Genomic DNA, 25,903 nt, shown 5'->3' on the forward strand with positions numbered 1-25,903 from the left:
TCACAACTTTGCTAGAAATTATCTTAGTTTAAGAACAAAAAGAGAAATGTGGTACAATATGGGTGATCTTAAATAGAAGTTTAAATGGTTGCAGCAAATGTATGCACAAAGTAAACGTACGTAGATGATATGGTATAATTTTATTTTTTAAAATGTTAATCAATTAACTATAGTTAAGTGCTAGCTAAATGTACCATATGATGTTATTTGACATGATCAAAAATTTATTTATACATGTTTATTTTATTTTTGTAGAATAATATGATGACAGTTTATGAAAAGAGTAGTTTCCAGTTGCCGAAGTTCGTTTGAGTTTCCAGTTGCCGAAGTCCGTTTGAGTCATTATATTACTCCAAATTTCATGTTGAGAGATATGGGTATATCCATTGTGGTTAGTTTTTCATTATTGTTTTATTTATAAACTTTTTATGTTAGTTATCAGACTGTTGAGTTGGGTGTATTTTTTTATTTAAATTAATATTTTAGAGATTAGTCATTATATTTATGGACTTTTTATGTTAGTGACACGACTAAAAAATTGATGTCTTCTCCCAAGTGCAGGAGTGTCGAAGTAATAAATAACCCGACAAGATCGGGGTCGAACCATAGGGAGGTTAATTATATAAATTATAGATAATAATAAAAAACCAACAACAATAGTAACAGTAATAGTAATAATAATAGTAATAATAATAATAATAATAATAAAGAAATTGATGAGAACTTTGAGATGGAAGATCAATGTAAGGATTAGACAATAATAATAATAAATGTCAAGGTTAGAGGATCCATTAATGCTATGCCAAACAAGTTGACACGACTAAAAGATTGATGTCTTCTCCCAAATGCAGGAGTGTCGAAGTAATAAATAACCCGGCAAGAACGGAGTCGAACCACAAGGAGGTTAATTGTATAAATTATAGATGACAATAATACAACAACAACAACAACAATAATTACAACAACAACAACAACAATAATTACAACAACAACAACAATAATAATAGTAATACCAATAATAATAATAATAATAATAATAATAATAATAATAATAAAGAAAAAGAAGGAGAAGAAGAATACGATGATGAGAACTGTGAGATGGAATATTAATATAAGGATTAAACAATAATAATAACAAATGTCAAGGTTAGAGGATCAACTAATGGTATGTCAAACAAGTATAGTATAAACTCTTATTATTCAATTGGAAACCACACACAAAGGAGGTTCCAATTAGATTATAAATTGTTAACATGATCACATTAGTTATCTTATTCGATTAATGCTAATACTTGTAAATCTCGTCAAGCATTCATGATTATAACTTATATTAACAACAAATCAAGTTCTTTTCATAGCTCAGGTGTCGGTTATACTATATAGTATAGGCTATGAGAGTTCCAAGTATTTGTTGTACCAGATGTTATACAACATGAATCTATATTAGTCATTTAATAAGCAAAGTATTAAAGAGTGAATAAGATAACAAATACAAAACATGTTAGTATCAAATATTAAAATTTATATTAAGTTTACACTTACTTATTCTTACACCATTAGTGTAACCTTTTCACCTTAACATAATAAACTTAACTAAACATAATGAAAGAAAGATAAATAAAAAAAAATAAAAACATAAATAAGATAAAAATTAACTAAGTAAATGAAGGGAAATGAAAGGCATAAACTTGATATTAATGAAAGCAAAGCATAAACATTACAAAAAAATACAAAGAGAGAAAACAAAAGCATGATCTTAATTTGGAAACCAAGATGCCTAAATGCATGACAAATGCCTCCGTTTATAAGCCAAAATTGAAAACTATTGATTTGATGACTAATTGATGAGTGGGTGACCAACTCTTGACTTGGTGACAATCCTTATCTTCTCTTGTCTACCCAAAACATTATTGATAACATCAAAATTGAAACCCCTTGAAAACATGAAAGTTGCAGGAAATTAACTCAGCTTTCTTGTGTAAAAACTTGAGGTCATTTGGAATTCTAAAACTCCAGATATGGGCCAAACACTAAACAGTGCTCGGACTGGAGGACAGATTCAGACTTTTTATTGTTGCTATAATTTAGACTTGAAAATAACCTTTTTAAATCTTGGGCTCCATATGGAAGTTATAGGCTTATGTCTTACCTTTCCATTCATATAAAGTAGACATAAATCTAAGATCTACAGCTCCAGATATGACCTAATTACCGAACAATATTCCGGTTTGGACTGCATCAGCATCTCTTTTCTAAGTTTGGCCATCTCCTTGTCCTTTCAATTTCAGTTCTTAAATTCATCAATCAATCCTTTCATTTATGTGATAGGCCTGCATTTAAAATGAACATTTACCACAAATTAAAGGTATCTTATATTATTAGATATATTATTATAAAACATGCTTTAGTTAAGGAGTTATTGATACTTCAAGTGCAAAATGATGATATAAAACCTTGATAAAAAATGCATCTTTAAGTACTAATCACAAGTGTAGTATAAACTCTTATTATTTAATTGGAAACCACACACAAAGGAGGTTCCAATCAGATTATAAATTGTTAACATAATTACATTAGTCATCTTATTCGATTAATGCTAATACTTATAAATCTCGTCAGACATTCATGATTATAACTTATGTTAACAACAAATTAAGTTTCTTTCATAGCTCAGGTGTTAGTTATACCATACAGTGTAGGCTATAAAAGTGCCAAGCATTTATTGTACCAAGTGTTATACAACATAAATCTAGATTAGTCATTTAACAAGCAAAGTATTAAAAAGTGAACAAGATAACAAATACAAAATATATTAGTATCAAACATTAAAGTCCACATTGAGTTTACATTATACTTATTCTTACACCATTTGTGTAACCTTTTCACCTTGACATAATAAACTTAGCTAAACATAATAAAAGAAAAAAAATAAATAAACAAATTAAGAACATAAATAAGATAAAAGTTAACTAAGTAAAGGAAAGGAAATGAAAGGCATAAACTTGATATTAATGAAAGCAAAACATAAGCAATACAAACCAAAGAGAGAAAGCAAGAGCATGATCTTGATCTGGAAACCAAGATGCCTAAATACATGGTAAATCCCTCCTTTTATAGGCCAAAATTAGGAACTATTGATTTGATGACTAATAAATGAGTAGGTGGCCAGCTCTTGACTTTGTGACAATCCTTATCTTCTCTTGTCTGCCCAAAACGTCATTGATAACATCAGAATTGGAATCACTTGAAAACATGAAAGTTGTAGAAAATTATCTCGGCTTTCCAGGAAAAAAAATGGAGGTCATTTGGACTTCTAGAACTCCAGATATAGGTTAAACACTGAACAGTGCGCGGGTTGTAGGATAGATTCGGACTTCTTTGTTGTTGCTATAATTTAGACTTGAAAATAGCATTTTTAAATCTTGTGCTTCATATAAATGTTGTAGGCCTATGTCTTACCTTTCTATCCATATAAAGTAGACCTAAATCCGAGATCTACAGCTTCAAATATGATCCAATTACCGAATAATATTTCGATTTGGACTGCACTAACAACTCTTTTCTAAGTTTGGCCATCTCTTTGTCCTTTCAATTTCAGTTCTTAAACTCATCAATCAATCCTTTCATTTATGTGATATACTTGCATTTAAAATGAATATTTACTACAAATTAAAGGTATCTTATATTATTAGATATGCTATTATAAAACATACTTTATTTAAGGAGTTATTGATACTTCAAGTGCAAAATAATGATATAAAACCTTGATAAAAATACACTTTTAAGTACTAATCAGTTAGTTATCAGATTGTTGAGTTGTGTGTATTTTTTTTATTCAAATTTAAATTTTAGAGATTAGTTGTTGTTTCAAAACAAATCATTTTTTAATTTTATTTTGTCATATTAGTTGAAAATGATTAGCTCGATGTTATTTAAGTCAATGTAAATAAGTAATATTAATTATGAGTATAGCTATTTACGGTGGTAGAAAATAACTAGTACAAAAGTTAAAGATAAAGTTACAAATGAAAATGATGCATGTGATGGTTTTAAAGTACATAAATTTAAAACATATAGGGACAAAAATATAGAGTAATTGAAACAAAACAGTAAGGCCAAAGCATCTTGAATAATTGGAGGACAATTGCTTTATTGGATTCATGTGAAAGCAAAACATTTTACAGTTCATACATGTCAAAACACAATTATTTTAAAAGCAAAATATTTCAAATGAGATGTAGACATCATTTAAATTTTTCTATATAAGGAGGGATATGTGTTTCATGTTTTTCAATTATATAACTTCCTTTAGAACAAACCTTTCAACTACATTTGATATAAGCAAGTGGAACACCTTATTATCTGGCTTTATAGGTGTGTAATAAATGATTTCTCACATACTATTTGATTTCATTTTTTTTCATTGAATAATATTTAATTACTTATAGTATTTTATTAACAACATACCAATTTTTTTTATTCACATGTAATTGAAGATATGGATGATTGATTTGTACTAAAAAGTGTATTTTTATGAAAATTTTATATCATCCTTTTACACTTGAAATATCAGTAACTTTTTAACTAAAATATTTTTATAATAACAAGTTTGATACCATAAGATACATTTAATTTATGGTAAATGTTCATCATAAGTGCAGGCCTATCACATAAATGAAATGATTGATTAATGAGTTGAAATACTGAAATTGAAAGGACAAACAGAGGGTGAAGCTTAGAAAAAAAATGCTAGTTTAGTTTAAATTGGAACTTTATTCAGTAATTAGATCATAACTGAAGTTGTAGAACTTGGATTTAGTCTGCTTTATATGGATGGAAAGCAAAAACATAGGACTAAAACTTTCATGAGAAAGGCAAGACTCAATTCTGTTGTTTGGAAGTCCAAATCATAGCAATAATATAGAAGTCTAAATCTGTCATGAAGCTCAGACATTGTTTAGTGTTGAGCTCATATCTCAAGTTCTAGAAGTCCAAATGACCTTTATTTTTTTTCCTAGAAAGCTAAGACAATTTCCTAGAACTTTCATGCAAAAGGCTAGTTCAAATTCTGAAGTTATCAATGATATTTTTTGGCAAACAAGAAGATAAAAATTATCACCAAGTCAAGAGTTGGCCACCCACTCAAAGATTAGTCATCAAATCAATATTTTCTAATTTTGGCCTATAAAAGGAGGTATTTTTCATGCATTTAGGCATCTTGATTTCTAGATCAAGATTATGTTCTTGTTTTCTCTCTTTATATTTTTGTAATGCTTAAGGTTTACTTTCATTAATATCTTGTTTATGTCTTTCAATTCTTTTCCTTTAGTTAATTAATTGTTATCTTATTTATGTTCTTATCTTGTTTATTTATGTTTTTCTTTTTTATTATGTTTAGCTAAGTTTATTATGTTAAGGTGAAAAGGTTATACTAATGGTGTAAGAATAAGTATAGTGTAAACTTAACATGGATTTTAATGTTTGATACTAACATGTTTTGTATTTGTTATCTTGTTCACTCTTAATACTTAACTTGTTAAATGGTTAATCTAGATTTATGTTACATACACTTGGTACAACAAATACTTAGCACTTTTAGAACCCAACCATACGGTGTAACTAACACTTGTGCTATGAAAGGAACTTGATTTGTTCTTAACATAAGTTATAATCATGAATGCCTGACAACATTTACAAGTATTACCATTATTCGAATAAGATAATTAATGTAATCATGTCAACCATTTATAATTCGATTGGAACCTTATATGTGTGTGGTTTTCAGTTGAGTAATAAAAAAAGTTTATACTATATTTGTTTGAAATACCATTAGTAGATCCTCTAACCTTGACATTTGTTTTTATCATTGTTTGATCCTCACATTGATCTTCCATCTCAAAGTTCTCATCAACTTCTATTTATTTATTTATTATTATTTTTGTTGTTGTTATTATTCTTGTATTGTTGTTATTTATAATTTATACAATTAATTTCTTTATGGTTCAACCTCTGTTTTGCCGGGTTATTTATTACTTTGACACTCCTATACTTGGGAGAAGACATTAATCTTTTGTCGTGTCAAGTTTTTGGCGCCGTTGTCAGGAGGTAAATTCTTATATAAATTATAATATTTATTTTATTTTTTCTTTTCACTTTTCTTGTATCTAACTTTGTTTATTTTATTTTGTTTCTTTTTATTTTGTTTTGTTCTTTCTTTTATTCTATACCTACACGTGCATGAGAGTATGATCACGTATATTAAGTGGCAGACTTTATAGAGTATCCTCATCATTTTTAAAAAATATAGTCGAAGAAGATAACTACTCGCTGTATAATGAAAATATTAAGAATAATCATGTTAGAACACTTAGAAACCACATGAATTCCATAAGAACAAGTACACTATCACACATAATTTTTCCCCTTGATGCATCTCATTTTAATTTTAAGCTAGACATTATTCACCTTTTACCTTTTTTTTATGACTTAGATTTAGAAAATCCATACTTGTATTTAAAGAAATTTAAGGAGGTCTGTAACACCTATAATCACTTAAATTGTAGCATGAATACCATCAAATTAAAGCTTTTTCCTTTTTCATTAAAAGATAAAGCTAAAACATGACTATAAAATTTAAGACCAGGATCCATTCGTGATTAGAATGAAATGCAACAATAGTTTTTAAAGAAGTTTTTCCCTTCTCAGAGAACAAACTCTTTCAAAAGACAAATCAACACTTTCACTCAAAAACCAGGAGAAACATTTTACCAATGTTGGGATAGATATCGAGACTTGCTTAATGTTTGTCCTTATCATGGTTTTGAAACATGGAGATTGATTTCATATTTTTATAAAGGTTTAACATCTAAAGATAGGTAAATGGTGGAATTAATGCGCAATGAAACTTTTGAAGATAAAGATCCTGATGAAGCAATAGAGTACTTACACTTATTAGCTGAAAATGCTTAAAATTGGGATACTAAAGGTACTTATGAGGCACCGAGTAAAACTCAACCTCATACATCTAGTGGAGCTATGTATAACCTTAGAGAAAATTATGACCTCAAAGCCAAGTTTGTAACTTTAGCTAGAAAAGTCGAGACACTAGAATTAAAAAAAAATGGTCAATTAAAATATGTTCAAGATATTGTGTGTCAAATCTGTGAAACCAATAAACACTTAACCAATGATTGTCCAATTTTGCCTTCTTTTAAGGAATGTCTCCATAAACAAGCCCATATTTTAAATAGTTTTCAAAGACTCAATTTTAACCTATACTTGCAAACATATAACTCTCGTTGGAGAAATCACTCAAATTTTAGTTAAAAAAGTGATAACAATAATACACAAACTTCACAGCCACCATTTCAAGTACACCATAATTTTCAAAATTCGCATGGATATGCAACTCCTTATGCTCTACCTCCTAGAAGAAATCTTGAGAAAACATTACATACATTCATTGAAAAGCAAAAGACAATCAATGCTCAACTTACTCATAGCATGACAAATTTTAAAGATAATCTTGCAAAATTAACATCTGCTCTCAGTTTTCAAGAGAAAGATAAATTTCCATTTCAACCACAATAAAATCCCAAGGGGCAATACAATGCAAATGCAAGTAGTTCCGGAAGCCAATACATAGATGAAGTTAAATCAATCACTACTCTTCGCAGTGGTAAGGTTATCGAAAAACCCACTCTTGAACCTTATGAGAAAGATAATGAGTCAATCTCTGAGGGTAAGTGACAAGACCAAAAGATTGATGTCTTCTCCTAAGTGCAGGAGTGTCGAAGTAATAAATAACCTGGCGAAACTGGGGTCGAACCATAGGGAGGTTAATTGTGTAAATTATAGATAATAACAACACAACAACAACAACAACAACAATAAAAAATAAAAAAACAACAATAATGGTGGTAGTAGTAGTAGTACTAATAATAATAATAAAGAAGAAAAAGTTGATGAGAACTTTGAGACGGAAGATTAATGTAATGATTAAATAATGATAACAACAAATATCAAGGTTAGAGGATCCACTAATAGATCCTCTAATCTTGACATTTGTTTTTATCGTTATTTGATCCTCATATTGATCCACTAATGGATCCTCTAATCTTGACATTTATTTTTATCATTGTTTGATCCTCATATTGATCTTTCATCTCAAAGTTCTTATCAACTTCTCCTTTTTTTTATTATTATTGTTGTTCTTGTTCTTGTATTGTTGTTATTTATAATTTATAAAATTAACATCTTTGTGATTCGACCCCAGTCTTGCCAGGTTATTTATTAATTCGACACTCCTGCACTTGAGAGAATACATCAATCTTTTGGTTGTGTCATTGATCCATGATTTAATGTCATATTTAATAAAAATTTTGATGATGATTATGATAATGTAATGAACCGCATTATAGATCGTACTAATTATCCTAGTTGTGAAGGTAGCGTTGCCTCAGTTACTGATGTTGGAGATGATGGTGATGGAAACGATGACAACAGTAATGATGATGACGATGAAAGTGATGATGATGATGAATTTATTTTAAGAGGCAGTTTGATATGAATAAATTAATTATATGCATGACTGTAGCTATAAATATGTATTATATTAATTATATGCACAAAAAACATGTATAGTTTCATACAATACGAGGATACATTGGTTGAATGAGGTTTTAAGAGGTCATTAAAAACAATATGTTAACATGTTTAGGATGGACAAAACCATTTTATTGAGTCTATGCAATGATTTAGAAACGCATCATGGCTTCAAAACTTTAGTAAGAATGAGCGTTATTGAAAAGATAACAATGTTTTTATATATAATAACAATAAGGGTGTCAAGTAAGGAAGTGTAAGAGAGATTTTAATGTTTAGGTGAAACTGTTAGTAGATATTTCAAAGAAGTCCTGAAATCATTATGTTTGTTTTCTGTAGAAGTCATAAAACCAATTGATCCTCAATTTACAAGCACACTAAGAGAAATTGCAATGAATCTAAGATATATGCTACATTTTAAGGTAAGACGAATTTTTTTTTAACTAAGTTGTTTAAATGAATATGAAATATTTTATTAATGATTATGATTACTTCATTTTGTTTTCCTGTAGAATTGTGTTGGTGCAATTGATGGTACACATGTTCGTACTTGCATATCATCTGATAATCAAATTTTATTTATTGGAAGAAAAGGTCTACCAACACAAAATGTCATAGCCGCTTGTAGTTTTGACATGTAATTCATATTTATATGGGTAAGATGAGAAGGCAGTGCACTCGACATGCATATTTTTCTTAAGGCTATTAATAATAGCAATATAAAATTTTTAAAACCACCAAAAGGTTGTGATTTGAAATAAATTAAAGACTTGGTAGATGAAGGCATATAATTTTTTTATATATAGTTTTGTAAAAAATTAGCATGTTGTTCTTATTTGCAGGGAAATACCATTTGGTTGATGCTTGATATCTTAATGAGTATGGGTATTTGGGTCCCTATAAATATGAGATGTATCACTTACAAGAATTTAGAAGTCGTGGACAACCAAGTGGTCTAGAAAAATTGTTTAACCATGCACACTCATCACTACGAAATGTGATAGAAAGTTCTTGTGGGTATGGAAACAGAGGTGGAAAATTTTACAAAATATGTCTGTTTATCTATATAAAATGCAAGTTGAGATTGTAGTTACATTAATAGCACTACATAAATATATTAGAAGGGGATCACAAGATGACAAGGGTTTTTTTTTTTTTAGTATGATTGCAATCTCAATTTCATTCCAGATGACTTTTTACTTGATATTGTATCTCGCTTAGCTATTCAAGGATCACAAAGACCTTAATGTATGGATTTTGTACATGATAGAATTGCAAATAGTTTGATAGGACAATGAAAAACTTTTATTAATGTATAAGGATTATTTATTTTGTTTTGTAATCATAATTATAAAACAACAATGTTTTGCCATTATACACACACACACACACATACACACACACACAATCAAACCTCATAAAAAAAGAAGAAGCATATTAACTAAACACAAGAAACTGCTTTTTTTGAACCTAAATTTCAACCACAGTTTCAACCAAACACATCAAACTTTAAAACAAACCTCACAAAAAGCACTTTTTATTAAACTGTTTTTTTTAAACCACTACCACAAAAGCAACTACAATACCAAACAGAATCTTCTCTTTCAGGTTCCTTTCTTACTCCTTTCTTATTTAGAATTTGGTTTTTAACTAATTTTAAACATTACAGGTCTTTATTTTCCATTTCATGTGATATTTTATTAATTTTAGCCATAATAATAATATTATATTATTTTTTTCTTTTTTTATTAACATGGATATCTTGCCAGTTTGTACATACCTCGACTAATATCATAAACCTTGAAGTTAATGACTGTGTAAATCTCAAACAACCTTGAGGTTGGTGGGACTCGAATTGGTGACCTCTAGAAAGTAAACCTAAGGCCTGAGTAGTTGAGCTATACCCCTTAGAATTATTTTTTTGTCCTTTTTACATACGTACATAATGGTGATAAACAAATTATAAGCTCTAAATTAACCTCATTTGGCTACATCGCTCTCTGTAATATTGGTGAACCAATGCTAGTTGTGATAATTTTCAATTGAGATATGCTAATGTAGAACGAAAATTATTATAAATGTGGATAAAAAGTCTTAGTAATTTAATTTTAATTCAGATGAAATAAAGCAACAAAAATTGATATGTGAAATGTTAACTAGTGATAAATCATGTAAAATTTTCAATTGGGTAAAATAATTATTTTAAAGAAAGAATTTTTGTAAAATTAGGGTGAAAATATTTAGAAAAATAGAAGAGAAATTTAAATAAATTAATGTTTGATTTAATACACTAATTCAAATTTTGGCATAAAAATCATATATTATCTAGTTTTGTGATATCAAAAAAATCTCTTAATCCAACTGTTGGATCAATCTAAAATTTTACATGGAATCTCAGAAAATAATTTTTTATATTGGATTAAAATTTCAGTATAGTTAGAGCTCAGGAAAGCCCTACGAGAAAGCCTTGGGAGATTGATGATAATTGAACAAAAGGACAACATATAGACTCATTAATGACATCATCATAATTTTGGCCAAATCCTTCTTTTTTAATATTGTTCTAGCCAAGAGCTCTTTAAAAAAGGAAGAGTTACATTTTTTTTTTCTCATGTTGTCTTGAAAATGGGTGCTTATTCTTCCAACAACATGGGTCATAAAATGTGTGAGGATGATTTTTACTAAGAAAACTCATCAAGGAAGAAACACCAAAGAAAAATGGGTTAGGAGGAGATAAGTTAGAGAGGGAAAATGCTTAAGGTGAAGGGGGAGTTTGGGTTTTGAAAAGAGGAGGAGCAAAATCCTTGGAGGTATGGTGAGGAGCTTATTAAATTGATTTTGAAATCTATTGGTAATATATTGTTTTCTACTTATTTTCTAGTTTAACGAATTTAATGGTGTAAAAATAAAAAAGCCCTAAATTGTTAAATTTAGGGTTGTTGAAACTAATTACAAAAAAAGAGAAATAGTTATTAATTATGTAATTTGACATGAAATGGGTGTAATATAGGGTATAAATGATGGTTAAAATTTGATGTGGCATGTGTGTGATGTTTTGGTATGATGTATGATTTTCATGTTGGATTGGTGTTGCAGAGAAATTAAAAAAAGAAATATGAAAGCCTAAGATATGGTTAGTAAGGTAGAGTTTTGTTTGGGTGTATGAATTACATGCATGGAAGTTTAGAAATTTGTTTAAATTGTATAAGAATTTGTTGAATTGGATTGCGTGTGATATTTTGGTATTTGTAGTATAGAAATTAGTATACTTTCAAAAAGATATTGATGAAGCTATGAAAATTTGTGTTTTGTGTAGGAAATGAAAGGGCAAACATGGCAAGTGTTGTTGTGAAATTGAGTTAGAATGTATGAAATTATTTTGGAAGTGTTTTGGAAGAATTAGGTGAAATATTGTAAAATTATATGTTAACTTGATGTGTATGAATTTAAGAAAGATTTTTTGTTGGATATGTGGATTATATGTGGTGTGAGTGTTTGGAGGAAAGTTATAGACCTGAAGTTTAAATGAATTTGTGAAATTGAATGTTTATGGTGTAATATGAAGGCATTATAAATTGTAGATGAAATAGACTTCTTGGTTAAATGAATTCTTGATATATTGTGATATATGTTTGGAAGGTGTCGGAATGAAGTTTGAAAACCTTAATGTTGAAATCGTTAAATGAAATGTGTATTATGTTTCATGATTAGAAGAAATATGTCTAAGTTTATGTTAAGGAATTTATAACAAATTGTGAATATTGTTCAAATTGCTTAAATTGCTATTTTTATAGAATTTTAGAAAATTTGAGAAGTTAATCATGATAATCTAATTAATTTGCTTTGTCCTAGATACTAAACATGTTGATGTTAAGTTGGAATTATTGTGTATATGGTGTGATGATGATGTTCTTGTTTGGGTTTCATATATGGTGTTTATGGTAGTTATTTTAAATGTGTAAATGGTTGTTAATATATTTATGGAGATTGGGTATGTTTAAATACCAATTATAAGATAGTTTAAATCAAATGTCTACTTGTTATTTTGAATGTGCAAGTGTTTGTTGATGTATTTATGGGAATTGGGTATGTTCGAATACCAATTTTAAGATATTTTAAATTAAATGTTAAAGAATAAAATTTATTGAAGAAAAAAAAGTTATTTGGACATTAATTTCTTTGAAGGAAAAAATTAAGTTAGTTGCACATGAAAATTCATCGATGAAAATGAATAATAAAATGTTTAGATATTAAGTGTTATAGTAAAAATATGGGATACTGTAAAAGAATTAAAATGATAAATAAAAATAATATATTCATGAAATTATTTATAAAAATATTTAATTATGTGAATTAATAAATATAATAAATAGATAAAAAAATACTTGGATATTAATTTTGCATCTTCTATCGGTATGTAGAAGAAGAGTTTGGAGTGGAACTCGACATCTTAATAGTGTGGATAGCAGGAGTTCTAAGCGAGGATCATTCTCTTGCTTATTAAATTGCATGATAATATATATTATATAAATATTATAGGTTTGGGGCAGGTTATACGAACATCATCCTTTGTTAAAAAATCAAGTAATTTTTTTTTCATGAGAAAATTTTTGTTTTATAGGGAGAAAATCCATTTATTATAGGATTAAAATTTTAACATCGTATTTATTTCTATTTTATATCTTTAATATCTAATGATATATTTTACAGTGTAATTTTATATCCTCAAATAATAAAGTCTATAACTAATTCCTCACATTTTTTTCTAACAAATAATTTTAAAATAATCCTTCAAGTTTTTTAAAATTTTTTGGGCTTGTTTGCAAAAAACACAAAAAAAAGAAGAAAATAAACATTATGAGAAATCCATATATATGTTTATCATATATATTTTTATATTATATTTATTTAAAATATATTAAATATTATTAGTGAAATTTTTTTATCTTAATATATTAAATTTAATTAAATATTATAAAAAAAATTATAATATCCAAGTTTTATTTCATATTATATTTTTATTAATTTCTTATTTATATATTTTATTTTCTCTACTATAATTACTTGGTGATGCATCATGAAAACAGCGTATAAAGATTCCTATCATGAATTCAACCTGGTTAGAGAGACGAGAAAATTTCTTACAGTCATTTGAGCAGCAGTGCAAGAGGATTTTGGCGTCAAAAGCGAAGGAGAAAGGGCAATGCTCATTTCTTTTTCATGTAAATTTTCTTCTTCTTTCTTTTTATGATAGCTCCGCATTAATCACTATACCTGTACTGGCGGTGCTCTTCGATCATGTTTAGATCAAACACTTTACACGCGAACTTACCTTTCATTTCATAGCAAAAAAGATATTACACAAATGCACAATCAACACTTGATGCCTACAGTGTAGCGCGGAGATCACAGCTAGTAAGAACTACCGATGACAGAGAATTGTAATGATACATGAAGCAAGCAAGCATTACCAGGACAGAAACATGTTTACATGGTCTCAACAGTTGCTTTCCTGGCTTTCATATTTTTCTGCTTTTCCAAGCTCTTTTGGATCCAATGGTGAGTCCTGTCAGAATAAAGATTCAGGAGAGCAATGACATCCTGGGGTCAACACCCTGTGAAGAGAAAAAGATATGGTTTAGATCCCAGAACGGCTCTGAACAGCCACTCCCTCCTCCTGTTGATTCGGATCATCAAGGCACTCAGTTGATCGCCCGTGTTCTTCGAACTTTTCATTACAGTTGCTCAAAACCACCTCCATCTGTTGATTGAGATCTCTCAGATACTCTGTCGAATCGTTTTCATCTGCATCGTAGAGGTCTTCAATCGAGGGTGTCCTTTGTCGTTGCTTTAATTCTTCAAAACTGCTTTCATCTCCTTGCAAAACCCTTACAACCTGCAGAGAAATCTAGCTTTTAAAAAACCAAAAAAAACAACTGTCGAGGGATTTCTAGGTAAAGAAATATACATGGCTCATTTGAGGTCGCTCTGAAGGAGATTGATGTATGCACATAGAAGCTGTACATGCCAGACGATCCATCTGTTCTGAGTCATAGGCATCTGCGAGGATTGGATCAACAAGCTCCTCTATGCTGTTATTCAGTAGCAAAGGCTTGGCCTGACAACAACATTGGTCAAAACTGCATAAATTCTTGGTGGAAATACAACATAAGAGACTTGAATCACGCAGAATCAGAAAGAAGCAGCATACATACCCACATTACAAGACTGTGCTGTGAACTATCTAAGGCTTGCCTTCCAGTAATGAGCTCTAATAACAGAACACCGTAAGCATAAACATCTGTCTTCTCATCCACTATTCCATGCATGAAGAATTCAGGAGGAAGGTAACTGTCAAGATAAGAAATGAGATCAGATTGCAAGGCTAAATCTTGATGATTCAGAGACCCTGCCCAAGTTTTGGATTACAAACCCAAAAGTGCCTTCAATTTTTGATAGAGTGTGATGAGACCACTCCTCTGGTAACCATTTTGCAAGCCCAAAATCTGAAATCTGACATAATTTGAAGTTCCGAATTCAGAGATTAAGGGGAGATCATTTAGGTGTTGCATATTACAGCAGTAAGAAGTTAAGTTTCAGGAAACCTGGGGCTCAAGATCCTCTGTTAGCAATATATTGGAAGCCTTGATATCTTTGTGGATGATTCTCCTCTGGCACTCCTCGTGAAGATACAGAAGGCCACTAGCAGTTCCAAGGGCAATTTTATATCTGATTCGCCAGTCCAGCTTTTCCTTGGGGCCTGGCAACATTTGGTAGGAAACAAATTGATACATCATTTTGGTGAAAAACTAGTGGAGATATGAACTTCACAATAATCTGGATAATGAACAGACCATAAAGTAAAGATGCAAGGCTCCCATTGGCAGATAATTCAAGGACAAGATGCATCCCCCCTTCAACCCCATATCCAATCACTTTGGCAATATTAGGATGGTCAACATGGACTATAATCCCAAGCTCCGATAAGAAATCGACAGTCATATCTTCTGGTGAACCTCTGGTCAGCCGTTTAATTGCAACGAACTGCCCATCTTCCAATTTCCCTTTGTAAACTTCAGCATAGCCTCCTTCTCCAATTAAATTTTCTTTATGAAAGAAGACAAGGTATCGTGAGCATATTGAGATCGAGACAACCACAACTACAAATACTACAACATAGCAAAGAGTACATTGTATTTGGAGGTGCAGACTTTACCGCGGAATTCGGTAATAAAGTTTTTGAATCTCAACTCAAAGAAGGTGAAAAGGGATACGAAGCACAAATATAAATTCTGAAAGAAGCATAAACCTTGGCTAAAAGTATCAGTTGCAGTATGGAGCTCTGAGAGAGAAAAGTTCTTCCAAGAAGATTTGAAATGGCAGAATTCACCATCTAGTGGAGAAGTTAGAGTTGGAACAATCTCCTCTCTGAATCTTCTGCTTCTGCTTTTCCGTTTACTTAGCTTTGGTGTATCTTTCTTCAGAGGAGGGAGGGGATGGCAGCTCGCTGCAGGTCCCTTTTTAAATACGCGAAGGAAGTCACGCCAGGGAGTGGTGGCGTTCGGTTGCCCTTCTGAGCCTGAAGTGCTGGCCCTGGGAGAAGTTGCTTCAGATTCATAGCTATTTGAAGTGCTTGCCTTGGAAGAAGTTTCAGATTCTACGCCAACAGAGCAATCTTCTAGAACTCCTCTTGGAGAGCACTTTTCCGTTCCATCCTTGGTCTCCGTTTCCTCCTCCTCCTCCTCCTCCTCCTCCTCCTCCGCCTCCACGGCGAAGGATTTCTTATCTGATACAGAAGCTTTCAAATAATAACAATAAGAAAACAAATCGACAGAGTTGCATCAAACACGAAGGAAAAGATAGTAACTAAGTACTTTACCATGAGATGAAAACGAGTCAGAAAACCTTGATCTCGTTAGTCGTTTGCGCCCAACAGGAACAGCTTTCTTTTCTTGATTTTCTTCAATAGTGTCCTGGGAACCATTACTGCTAACACAAGTTTGTGTCATTAGAACAAAACAGTGATTGCGCGAAAACCCAAAGGATCCAAAGCAGGTTAAAACAACTCATGATAACAAAAAGGCCAACAATTTAGTATGGAGATAGTGAGATATTATGACAATATGATTATGTAACATCTGACTGAAGAAATTAAAAGAAAACCATCGCGAGACATCGTCTGTAAAACAACACAAAAGGCGCCTAAAATGACAGTCGAAATGACAAAAAACTTTTCCCGTCACCAAATTCTTTCATTATCTTATCTATAACAGTCGAAATGACACAAAAGTTCTGGTACTAATTCATCCACAACAATGTGGTAACTCTATACAATCTGTAACACTCTTAAACTCCAATTAGAACCAGGAAAAATAAGGCTGTAGAGGATATGAAGAAAGTACCACAAAGAAGCTGAAGGTTGCTGGACATCTTCCATGATTTTTCGAAGAGGTGACCAAATCGAAGAGATGATACAAAACCAATAAGGAAACGGAGGAAAAGCGTGTGAGAGAGACAGACAGACAGAGAGATGAAAGTAGCGGTTGGCATGATTTCTCTTTGCTTCTCTAAATATTCCCCATTACTTGTTTTTGACACTTCTTCACCTAATTTGGATGCCCTAAATTCGGCTTTTATCTGTCATTAAGAGTTTCTCCCTCCCTGATTTGTTGTCGATTGCTCTATAATAAATTTTGAGTTTATCAGCTTAAATTTTTATAGATAAAATTAGTAGATTGAAGAAGGCTTGTAAGCAAGCACGTCCTCTTAGTTTGCCGGGAAAATCTCTTTAGTGTTCTCTAGAATCTCCACTGGGTTCTTGCCACGTTAGTGTAAAACAATTTCTCTGTTAAACGCGGGAAAGGAATACCCGAATCAACGAAACGGCTGGATTCTCTTCAAATTCATTGACCGTTTGATTGGACAGAACAATATAGGCACCAAAAGTAGTCGTGCTTTAAGTGGTAGACGATCTAATTCCAACAACCACATTTTTTTTTTTCTGGGTTAAAATCTTAGGATAAAAATAAGATGAGTTTCTTAAGTTCTTTCTAAATATATCATTTTATTGTGAAAAGATGTGTTCTTAACATTATCAGGAAAATAATAATAATAATAATAATAATCTTGATTAACACAAAAATATTCCTCGCTCTTAAATAAAAAGAAAGGGCATTAGGTTTTAATTTGAAGGTTTTAAAATATATATATGTTCCAACATAAAAAAAATTCTAATGCTAGCGTTCTTAAAATAAATATGAGACTTGAATGTCGATTTTAATAAATTTGATTAGTTTAATAATATCAACAAAAAAATATAACGATCATAAATAAAGTGAAAAAATACAACAAAATAAAAATAAAAAAATCTCATCTAGGTTAGCACATAAAATATATGACTTGGCCGAGATACTAGGGTAACCCTATCAAAAAAAAAATTAATAAAATTATGAAGTTTAATTATAAAAAAATTATTATAGAACTAAACTGAAAAAAATATTTAAAAAAAAACTATAAAAAACTCTAAGTCAAACTAAATTAATTTGATAACCCCACGATTATAAGCATAAAATTGAGATAATCCTATAGAAAAGAAAGTAAAAAAAAATACATGAAGATCAATTCTTAATCAATTAAATATTAATGGATAAAATTGAAAAAAAAATCAATTAAAAAAAAAAACAAATGTTAAAGGATCTCATTCGATAACGAAGAGAAATTAAATAAAAATATAATAACCTCATATAAATTAAAATGAAAAAAGTTTGAAGATCCATTTCTAGCAAGTTAAATATCAAAGGTGAAGATATAATAAAATAAAAAATAAAAAAAATCGACCCGAGTCCACTTGAGTCAGCAAGCAAAATTTGTGACTTGGTTGTGATACTGAGTAACTACATTGAAAAAAATTGAATAAAACTATAAAATTAAATTACCAAAAAATTTAATATTGAAGGATGAGATAACCTAGATTATATTTTAAATCAATAAAAAATAAATAAAAGAAAGGGCAACATCTAAGCTATAATTAAATAAATATTGAATGATAAAACTAAAAAATAATGAGCTTAAAATAAGTTTAGAAAACTTGTACAAATCTTCTAAACTTAGGTTAATTTTCTAAATTCATAACTTGTGAAATCCTAAACCTGAACTCAAGTAAGAAATTTAACTCTCAACCAATTTAATATTGAAAAATAAAATAAAAAATCAATTAAAATAATTTTTTTATGTAAAAAAAAATAGCAATAAAAGAATGCAAATTAAATCTAGGAAAAAAACATCAAAAGAGAATGAAATCTAAAAAAAAAATCAATTCTAAAAATTATCTCAAACAAAGAAAATAACAATCTAAATAATGGGAACAAAATATGAAAAAAAAATTAAAGGATGATGAAATTGAAAACAAATTCTAATTTTATAAATTATTTCATGTAAAATAAATAATAATTAAAAGAATAACAACCAAATCTTAAGAAAAAACAAATTGAATGACTTTTTTAAAAGTTTAAAGAGTCAAGCACACAAATCAATAAGGAGAGAGAAAAGAATGAAAAAAATAAAAGGTCATCAACACTAAAGTAGAGATTTATTGATAAAGCACGCCACCACATCATGGAGAAGTCGCCAAGACAATTCAAATTTAACCACAATAGGCTGTGTTTGGTTAACAAACAGCATTGCTCGCACAAAAACATAAATATACATATAATTGTTTTTTAATAATATTTATATTTATTAAACTATTAAATAACTCCTAATTATAACAATAATAACAAAAACCTTCATGAAAAAACAAAAACACCCTTGGATGACATCTTAAGATACTTTTATAATTAAATCAGTTTACAATGCTTCTAAGATAATTAAATCACGTTGCCGTGTAAAAACAATGTGCTAAAACCCTTTTTTGTACTTTTATAAATTCAAATCTTAAGAGAGAATTTATCAAAATCTTCGAAATACATCATAGCGGAGGGAAAGGCACACCCTTGAAATTATATGGAAAGATTCCTAGTCTTGATTAACAAGCAAACTGGCCCAAGAACACACCAATCATAAAATAAAAGGGGAAGAAAAGAAAAACATGTATTGGAGCTAAGAAAATAAGATACTAACTTGGTAGCATCATTTGAAGCTAAGAGAACAGAAACAGGAGGAATTAAGGAAAATAAACATATAAATGAAAATGAAAAACTGAAGAGAAGATCATAAATTATCTGGAGATTGATGTTTTCTGCGCTGGATAGCGCACACCACAAGCAACGCATTACCTGAAAGCCTTCCTTCGGGTTGTCAAATGCCTATCTTGCAGCAAAACTTGTACTCCCACTGCATTATAGATCTATCTCGATCTCGTAATCAGGGTTTCTCAATCAAGCCGAAGATTCATAGGCTTTTTAATGAATGAATAAAAAAATTGCATAGGCATTCCATTATTTTCATTTTTTTATGACAAAAGTACACAATTTCCTCCTTAATCCTGGAATTACAGACAGTTATAATCTATCTTTTTTTTTTTTTTTTTTTAGATTAACGTGGGTGTCCGGACCAGCTTGCGCGCACCACGACTAATCTCACGGGCCCTGAAGTTAACGACCATGTAAGCCTCTAGTGGCCATCATATGAGCAACCAAGGACTCGAACTTGAAACCACAGTGGAAGCAAACCCCTTAGTCCCAAGTTTTCACCATTTGGCCACCACCTAGATGGTTCAGTTATAATCTATCTTCTTATTACGTGTCGTAACTACACTAAGAAAACGTTTGTTTATGCGGGAGCTATAATTTTTAAAACAAACCACATGAACATGAACATTATGTTTGGTAACACTAAAAAGTATTTGACTGTTTGTGTGGGATACATGTGTTTTGGGATGAAATCACCGTTCCCACGGAGAGAGCTTCTTCTCATGTCTGCTAGATAAATTAAATTTATTTGATTACTGTTCGTGAAAACAGTGCCACGATTCATTGTTTATTAACCGTGTTCAACCAAATAAAAATAAATTATTTTTTTAATTATATTTTACTTAAAAAACTAGTGTGTAATATTATCTAATAACACTATATAAATTTAAAAAATACTATATAATAACATAGCATTTATAAAATTTAATCACAATTTTAATTTTATTTTTGATAATATTTCACCTAATTTTATTACACAATCCAAAAATTATAAAAATTATAATCCTTATCAGATGAATTTTATATATGATGAAATTGTAAATAAGTTAATAAAATAATAAAAAAAATATTATTTATTTAATTATATAATAATGATAGTTAAATTTATAATATTTAAATTAAAAATCATTAATATTAATATACATCTTTTTAATTATCTTATAACTTCAATTTAAAAAACATATTTAATGAAACACGTTAAACTACTTTTTATTCAAATTTAATTTTAATCATAGTTTTAATTAAACATATATAAATACAAAACCAACCTCAACCAAAAATATTATTTATAAAATAATTTTTTTAAAACAATAATTATAAAAGCTATTATAATATCAAACACACTAAAAAATTTCCATGCCCGTGATGCTTCTCTACTGTACTCCATAACCACCATTTTCCACGGAGGGAAGATCATGGCAATTCAAAAATAAAATGAATAGGCCTACCTGATCATGCTCCTTCATGATGAGAGGAATCATGCATGCGGACCAGATATTGCAACAAAGTTCAATAGTGACGGAGCTGCTGCTGAATCTGTTATCGATAAAGAGATGGAATGCAAGCAACCAGAAGAACATACACACAAGATCTTCGACATTTGCGGCAAAAAAGAAGAAGAAAAGAACTCTCCTTCCTGGTATAATTTTATTGTACAATTCATTGTGGACAGGCCATTCGTAAGTTTATTTTACTCAACTGTTTCGACACCATAAGAATATCAAATTGAAGAGTACCGAAGAAAAGTCTCCACTTGAAAAAAATAATTTACAACGAGAGTGCAAAGTTGTAAAACCAGTGCTTGCAGGCTTTGGATACAGTTATGGCGAAATATATTCAGTGAACATTGCGAGTGATCAATCCCTCGAATATCGTGTAAAGATCCTTGTTATCTGGACCAAAAATTTCCTCTGCCTTCCTTAGGGTCTCCTGAGATTTTACAGAAAGTCATGGAAGAAAACTGCTATCAAGTGAAGTTGTTAACAACAGATGGAGAGGGTGGTTGAGAAATTTACCTCTTTCGTTTGCTTGTGGGAGTTCAATTCCTTAACGTTTGCCAAAAAAGCACCAAACTGCTCGTAAGACAGGCGGGTCCTGATCAACAAAAGAAGAAATTGCATTTGAAGAAAGAACGCTACCCAGATTTATAAAACTAAATTTGCATGGGTATTGATTATGATGTAATTCAATGCTGCAGATTTTATTAATTGTGCAACGATTAAAGTTTTTTCCCAGTGAAAACTCACCTGACTTGACGGAAGAATTCTTTGCCATCAACTCGAGTTCGTCCTGAACCATGCAAACACAAGAACTAATAAAATGACGTAATAAATTACATGAAAAATCCCAAAACAGTTTTAGGTAGGCTCATAAAAAAATTCATCCATTGTCTATGGCTGTTCTCCAAAAAAAAAAATATTGAAAGGTATGCGTACATGCATTGTATTGTTAACCTTATCCGGGAACAAATATGAAAACCATCGCCAAAAAAGCAAAATCTACACTAATCAATCCATCTCCATCTTTGTCTCAAGGAAAGACTTAAAATATGGCTTACTTTAAATCACCGATTACATGATTTATAATTAACAAAGAAAGAGAAAATTTTTAGGCATAATTGTTTCGTTCTCATTATGTGACATCAAATGTAAAACAAGTTGCTTGAATTCATATATTCAAGCTGTTCAGAATCCATTGAAGACATATACAGTCATCACTGATTCATTTTTTTCAACTAATCCCATTGCTTCCTTTCATTTCCCGGAAAAAATTGCAACTCTGAGTCATTAAGTTCAAAGAGCTTTAAAAGTACGGGGTTCAAATCATAGTAACTGGCCATTTGACATGGTATCCAAGGCATAAGAGATCTGGCATCTGTATCAATCAAATTCTGCATAAACTTTATTCTAAAATGAAGTTTTAGAGCTAACCAGCTTGTGATCCTACGTCACTTGACATAGAACTATGCTGGCTCGAGGACAGAGAAGAGAAGGCGGAGGATCTATCGTCCATGCTTCTTGTGATAGAGAATGACATTGATTGTCGTTTTGGAGACACTGGTTTAGACGTCCTTGTGGGAGACACGGAAGCAGAAAAACTAGGAGGGGAGCCTGGAGGAGTAAACCGGGGTGTGTTTGTTTGGGATGCTAGCAGAATCTGTGATATGCCAGGTCTTGGAGCTGCCATGAAAATAACAACATGAAGTAACGTAAGTACTGGATTAGAAATTAAGTCTGGTGGGCTTGTGTTAAGAAACAAGCTTAAAACCACAAACTTGTGGCATACCATCTGTCTCCCGATCCTCTGCAAATGAGTTTCCCATTTCTGAAATCTTGCTTTGTAGTGAAGAATATCTTGAAGGTGGCAGGGTGGCATCATCTTCTGAAACAAATTAAGAAAAAAAATGACAAGTCAAATACTGCCAGACCAACTTTCTCCTTCGTACAATAAGAACAACTCATCACAAAATTGGTGACCATAAACCTCCAGGCAATTCTATTTTCGTCCTGTGAGACAAATCAATGTAGAAACTGCGACGTCTAAAGTAATCAGAATGTTTAATCAAACATTTTACACAATATACAAGCATTTTTTTTAAAAGCACAGGCCAAGTATGCCATTAATAAACCATCATAGAAACCCCGAAATGAGATGCTTATCCTATTGTAAGCAGAACTCCAGTAGTAAAGGAAAGCATCTTAAAGGCCTTGAATTCATCAACAAATAGTAAAACACATACCATTTGGTGTAGGCTTGGCAATGATCTGTGGAGCTCCTGCCTGCCACAAAACCAGATCAACATCACCCTAAAACCTCCATACATTATTTCACAACAGTTTTCTTGAAGGAGCAAAGATAAAACATTATTCATCATCCAAAAGAAATCCGTAGGATAACTTACCGAACTTTCTTCATCCTCTTTAAGTGACTGCACAAGCGTCTTCCTAAACACTTCCAGCTGCACACATTCAAAAAAATTAAATCCAACCCCTTCAAATTCCGGTCTTAGGCAGATAATCCACACCCTAACCTGGGCATTCATGATTTATCTAGCAAATACTATTCTTCGGCAGTGCTTTTTATCATTTTAAAAAGAATGCAAAGCTCATATTCGTTACACTTCGCGGCAGGTTGAATAATGTTTTTTAGTGAAAAAAATAAATATACAAACTTTTCAAATATATTTTTGATTAAAAAAATAGATGCATTTAACTAAATGCAATGAAAACCATATATGCTAATAAATATAAAAAATAAAAAGTTAACATGTTTACTCGTCATTGTAGATCCAATAATTTTTTTAACACAAAAAAATTAATATATGTTATTGATATGTTTTTTAACATTGAGTAAAAAATATAACTGTAAATATAGTAAAAATCATATATATTAATAAAAACATATAAAACCTCAAACTAATTTTTAATATAACAAGGGAATTACGAATTACTGTAATGAAACATGATTTTCTAAATTTCTGCATGATATTTTTTAAAAAAATATATAAACAAAAAGAAATTATAAAAAAATAAAAATAAGACTAAAAAAATAATATAAATAAGATAAGTGTAATATGATAAATATTTAAAGTACAAAAAATAAAAATAAAAATATTTTTTTTGAAAAACAATGTAAAGAAAAACTCAAGAAAGTGTTAAAAAATAAAAAAATAATGATAATTAGACAAGTATAAAATAATAAAAATATATAAAAATTAAAAAAGAAAAAGAAAATTACAATTCTGACAACAATGCACCCCTACTATAGTAAAAAAAAAAAAAATGGTAAAGTGTATGTATAATATAATATAATACAATAATGATAATTTAGACGCAATTATAGCCAGCCAATTTCGTTAAACTAATTACCAAATTATGTAAAGCTGGATTAGTTTAAGGAGTAACAAAAATCTGCAATTAAGCAAAGCTGTAACTTAATTACCTTAGAAACATCTCTCTGAAGCTTCTTAACAGTGTTATACAACGACGCATTCTCTTTCAACAAATTGTCCTAAACAACAACGTCAAGGTAAAGAGAGTCAACACCAACAATAAAATCCAAACAAACCGGGTGAAGAAACGGGGGTCGGACCTTCTCTTGTGTAGCCCGGGAGAGCTTATCGGAGGAGTCGGAGAGAGAAGAATCGAGAGACTCGATCTGAGCCTGGAGGTGGGCAATGAAGTCGTCTTTCTCGGCGAGCTTGGCGCGAAGAAGGGAGGACTCGGATTCAAGAGCAGAGACACGTGTAGAGAGGGCAATAGAAGTGATCTTGCGGGCCACATCGAGTTGTTGGAATGGATCAGACGGCAAGACTTGCAAGACATCCTCGGGAAGATCGAAGGCGGAACCACCTGACTCCTTCGATAGCATCTTCTTCTTCTTCTGCTCTTCTTTCTCGGTTTTTGATGGCTTGTTTTAAATTAATTGTTTCCTTTTGTATTATTATTATTATTATTATTATGAGTGAGACAGAGAGCTTTTACTCTTTTGCATGTACAGACATGTGGTGACAGATAAAGGAGGCTGGGGAATGGATAGGAGGAGGAGGAGGAGTTGATAAGAGACAAAATAAATAAATTAAAAAAAAAAAAAACCAAGAGACATACCCAACTATTTTTTAATGGGTTGTTGAATCTGCATGAAGGCTCTTTTTACAACTTTTGCCACTTTGAGCCCATGGCTTTAAATTTTGTATTGATCTGGGGTTGCTACTGCCATAATTATTAAACTCCAGCTAGATTTTTTTTAAAAAAAAAAAAAAACTTGTAGCATAACTTGATTAAAATTGAATTTATTTAAAAATAAATAAATAAATAAATCTTCAAACAACATCTAGAGCCGAGTTGAGTTACAAGCTTGTTTTTTAATTCTTTCTCTCTTTATATATATATATATATATATATAGTCGACCACAGTTTTGCTTTCGTAATACCAGCCAATCTGAATAGTTAGAATTATATTATTAGTTGTGATGAAAAGTATATTTTATTTAAAAATATATTTAAATAATTTATTTTAAAAAAATAATTTTAAAATTAACAAATCAAAATAATCTAAAAATATAAAAAAATTAATAAAAACAAATTTTAAATGTAAAAAAACACAATTTA

At 30.3% G+C, this 25,903-nt stretch overlaps 2 protein-coding genes and 1 long non-coding RNA gene across 4 annotated transcripts; all 3 read right to left on the reverse strand.

Annotated features, from left to right (window-relative positions):
- Window positions 1-13,926: 13,926 nt before the first annotated feature.
- Window positions 13,927-16,331, reverse strand: LOC105116781 (receptor-like cytosolic serine/threonine-protein kinase RBK2; the record flags this gene model as incomplete). The annotated part of the gene is made up of 7 exons (XM_011014248.1): window positions 13,927-14,500; window positions 14,573-14,722; window positions 14,820-14,955; window positions 15,038-15,117; window positions 15,210-15,364; window positions 15,459-15,710; window positions 15,914-16,331. Coding segments are annotated over 7 exons (1,449 nt in total), but the record flags the coding sequence as incomplete, so codon positions are not given.
- Window positions 16,332-16,337: 6 nt separating this feature from the next.
- On the reverse strand, window positions 16,338-17,357 carry LOC105116775 (uncharacterized). Its single transcript, XR_840590.1, has 3 exons — window positions 17,007-17,357; window positions 16,484-16,590; window positions 16,338-16,402 (listed from the first exon to the last, which is right to left on the reverse strand). It is a non-coding gene; the product is annotated as an uncharacterized LOC105116775 (long non-coding RNA).
- Window positions 17,358-21,392: 4,035 nt separating this feature from the next.
- On the reverse strand, window positions 21,393-25,360 carry LOC105116776 (uncharacterized protein At4g15545-like). Of its 2 annotated transcripts, none has more exons than XM_011014246.1 (9): window positions 24,885-25,360; window positions 24,735-24,803; window positions 23,695-23,751; window positions 23,533-23,572; window positions 23,079-23,171; window positions 22,724-22,972; window positions 22,040-22,082; window positions 21,809-21,887; window positions 21,393-21,722 (listed from the first exon to the last, which is right to left on the reverse strand). In XM_011014246.1, the coding sequence occupies exons 1-9, from the start codon at window positions 25,161-25,163 to the stop codon at window positions 21,630-21,632; spliced, it is 1,002 nt and encodes a 333-aa protein (XP_011012548.1). In that variant the 5' UTR covers window positions 25,164-25,360; the 3' UTR covers window positions 21,393-21,629. The 2 variants fall into 2 exon arrangements, with proteins under 2 accessions (XP_011012548.1, XP_011012547.1); XM_011014245.1 differs by having other exon boundaries at window positions 23,079-23,174; window positions 24,885-25,359.
- Window positions 25,361-25,903: the final 543 nt, after the last annotated feature.

The sequence above is a fragment of the Populus euphratica genome, unplaced genomic scaffold (assembly GCF_000495115.2).
Source record: "Populus euphratica unplaced genomic scaffold, PopEup_1.0 scaffold1048.1, whole genome shotgun sequence".
Lineage (NCBI taxonomy): Eukaryota > Viridiplantae > Streptophyta > Magnoliopsida > Malpighiales > Salicaceae > Populus > Populus euphratica.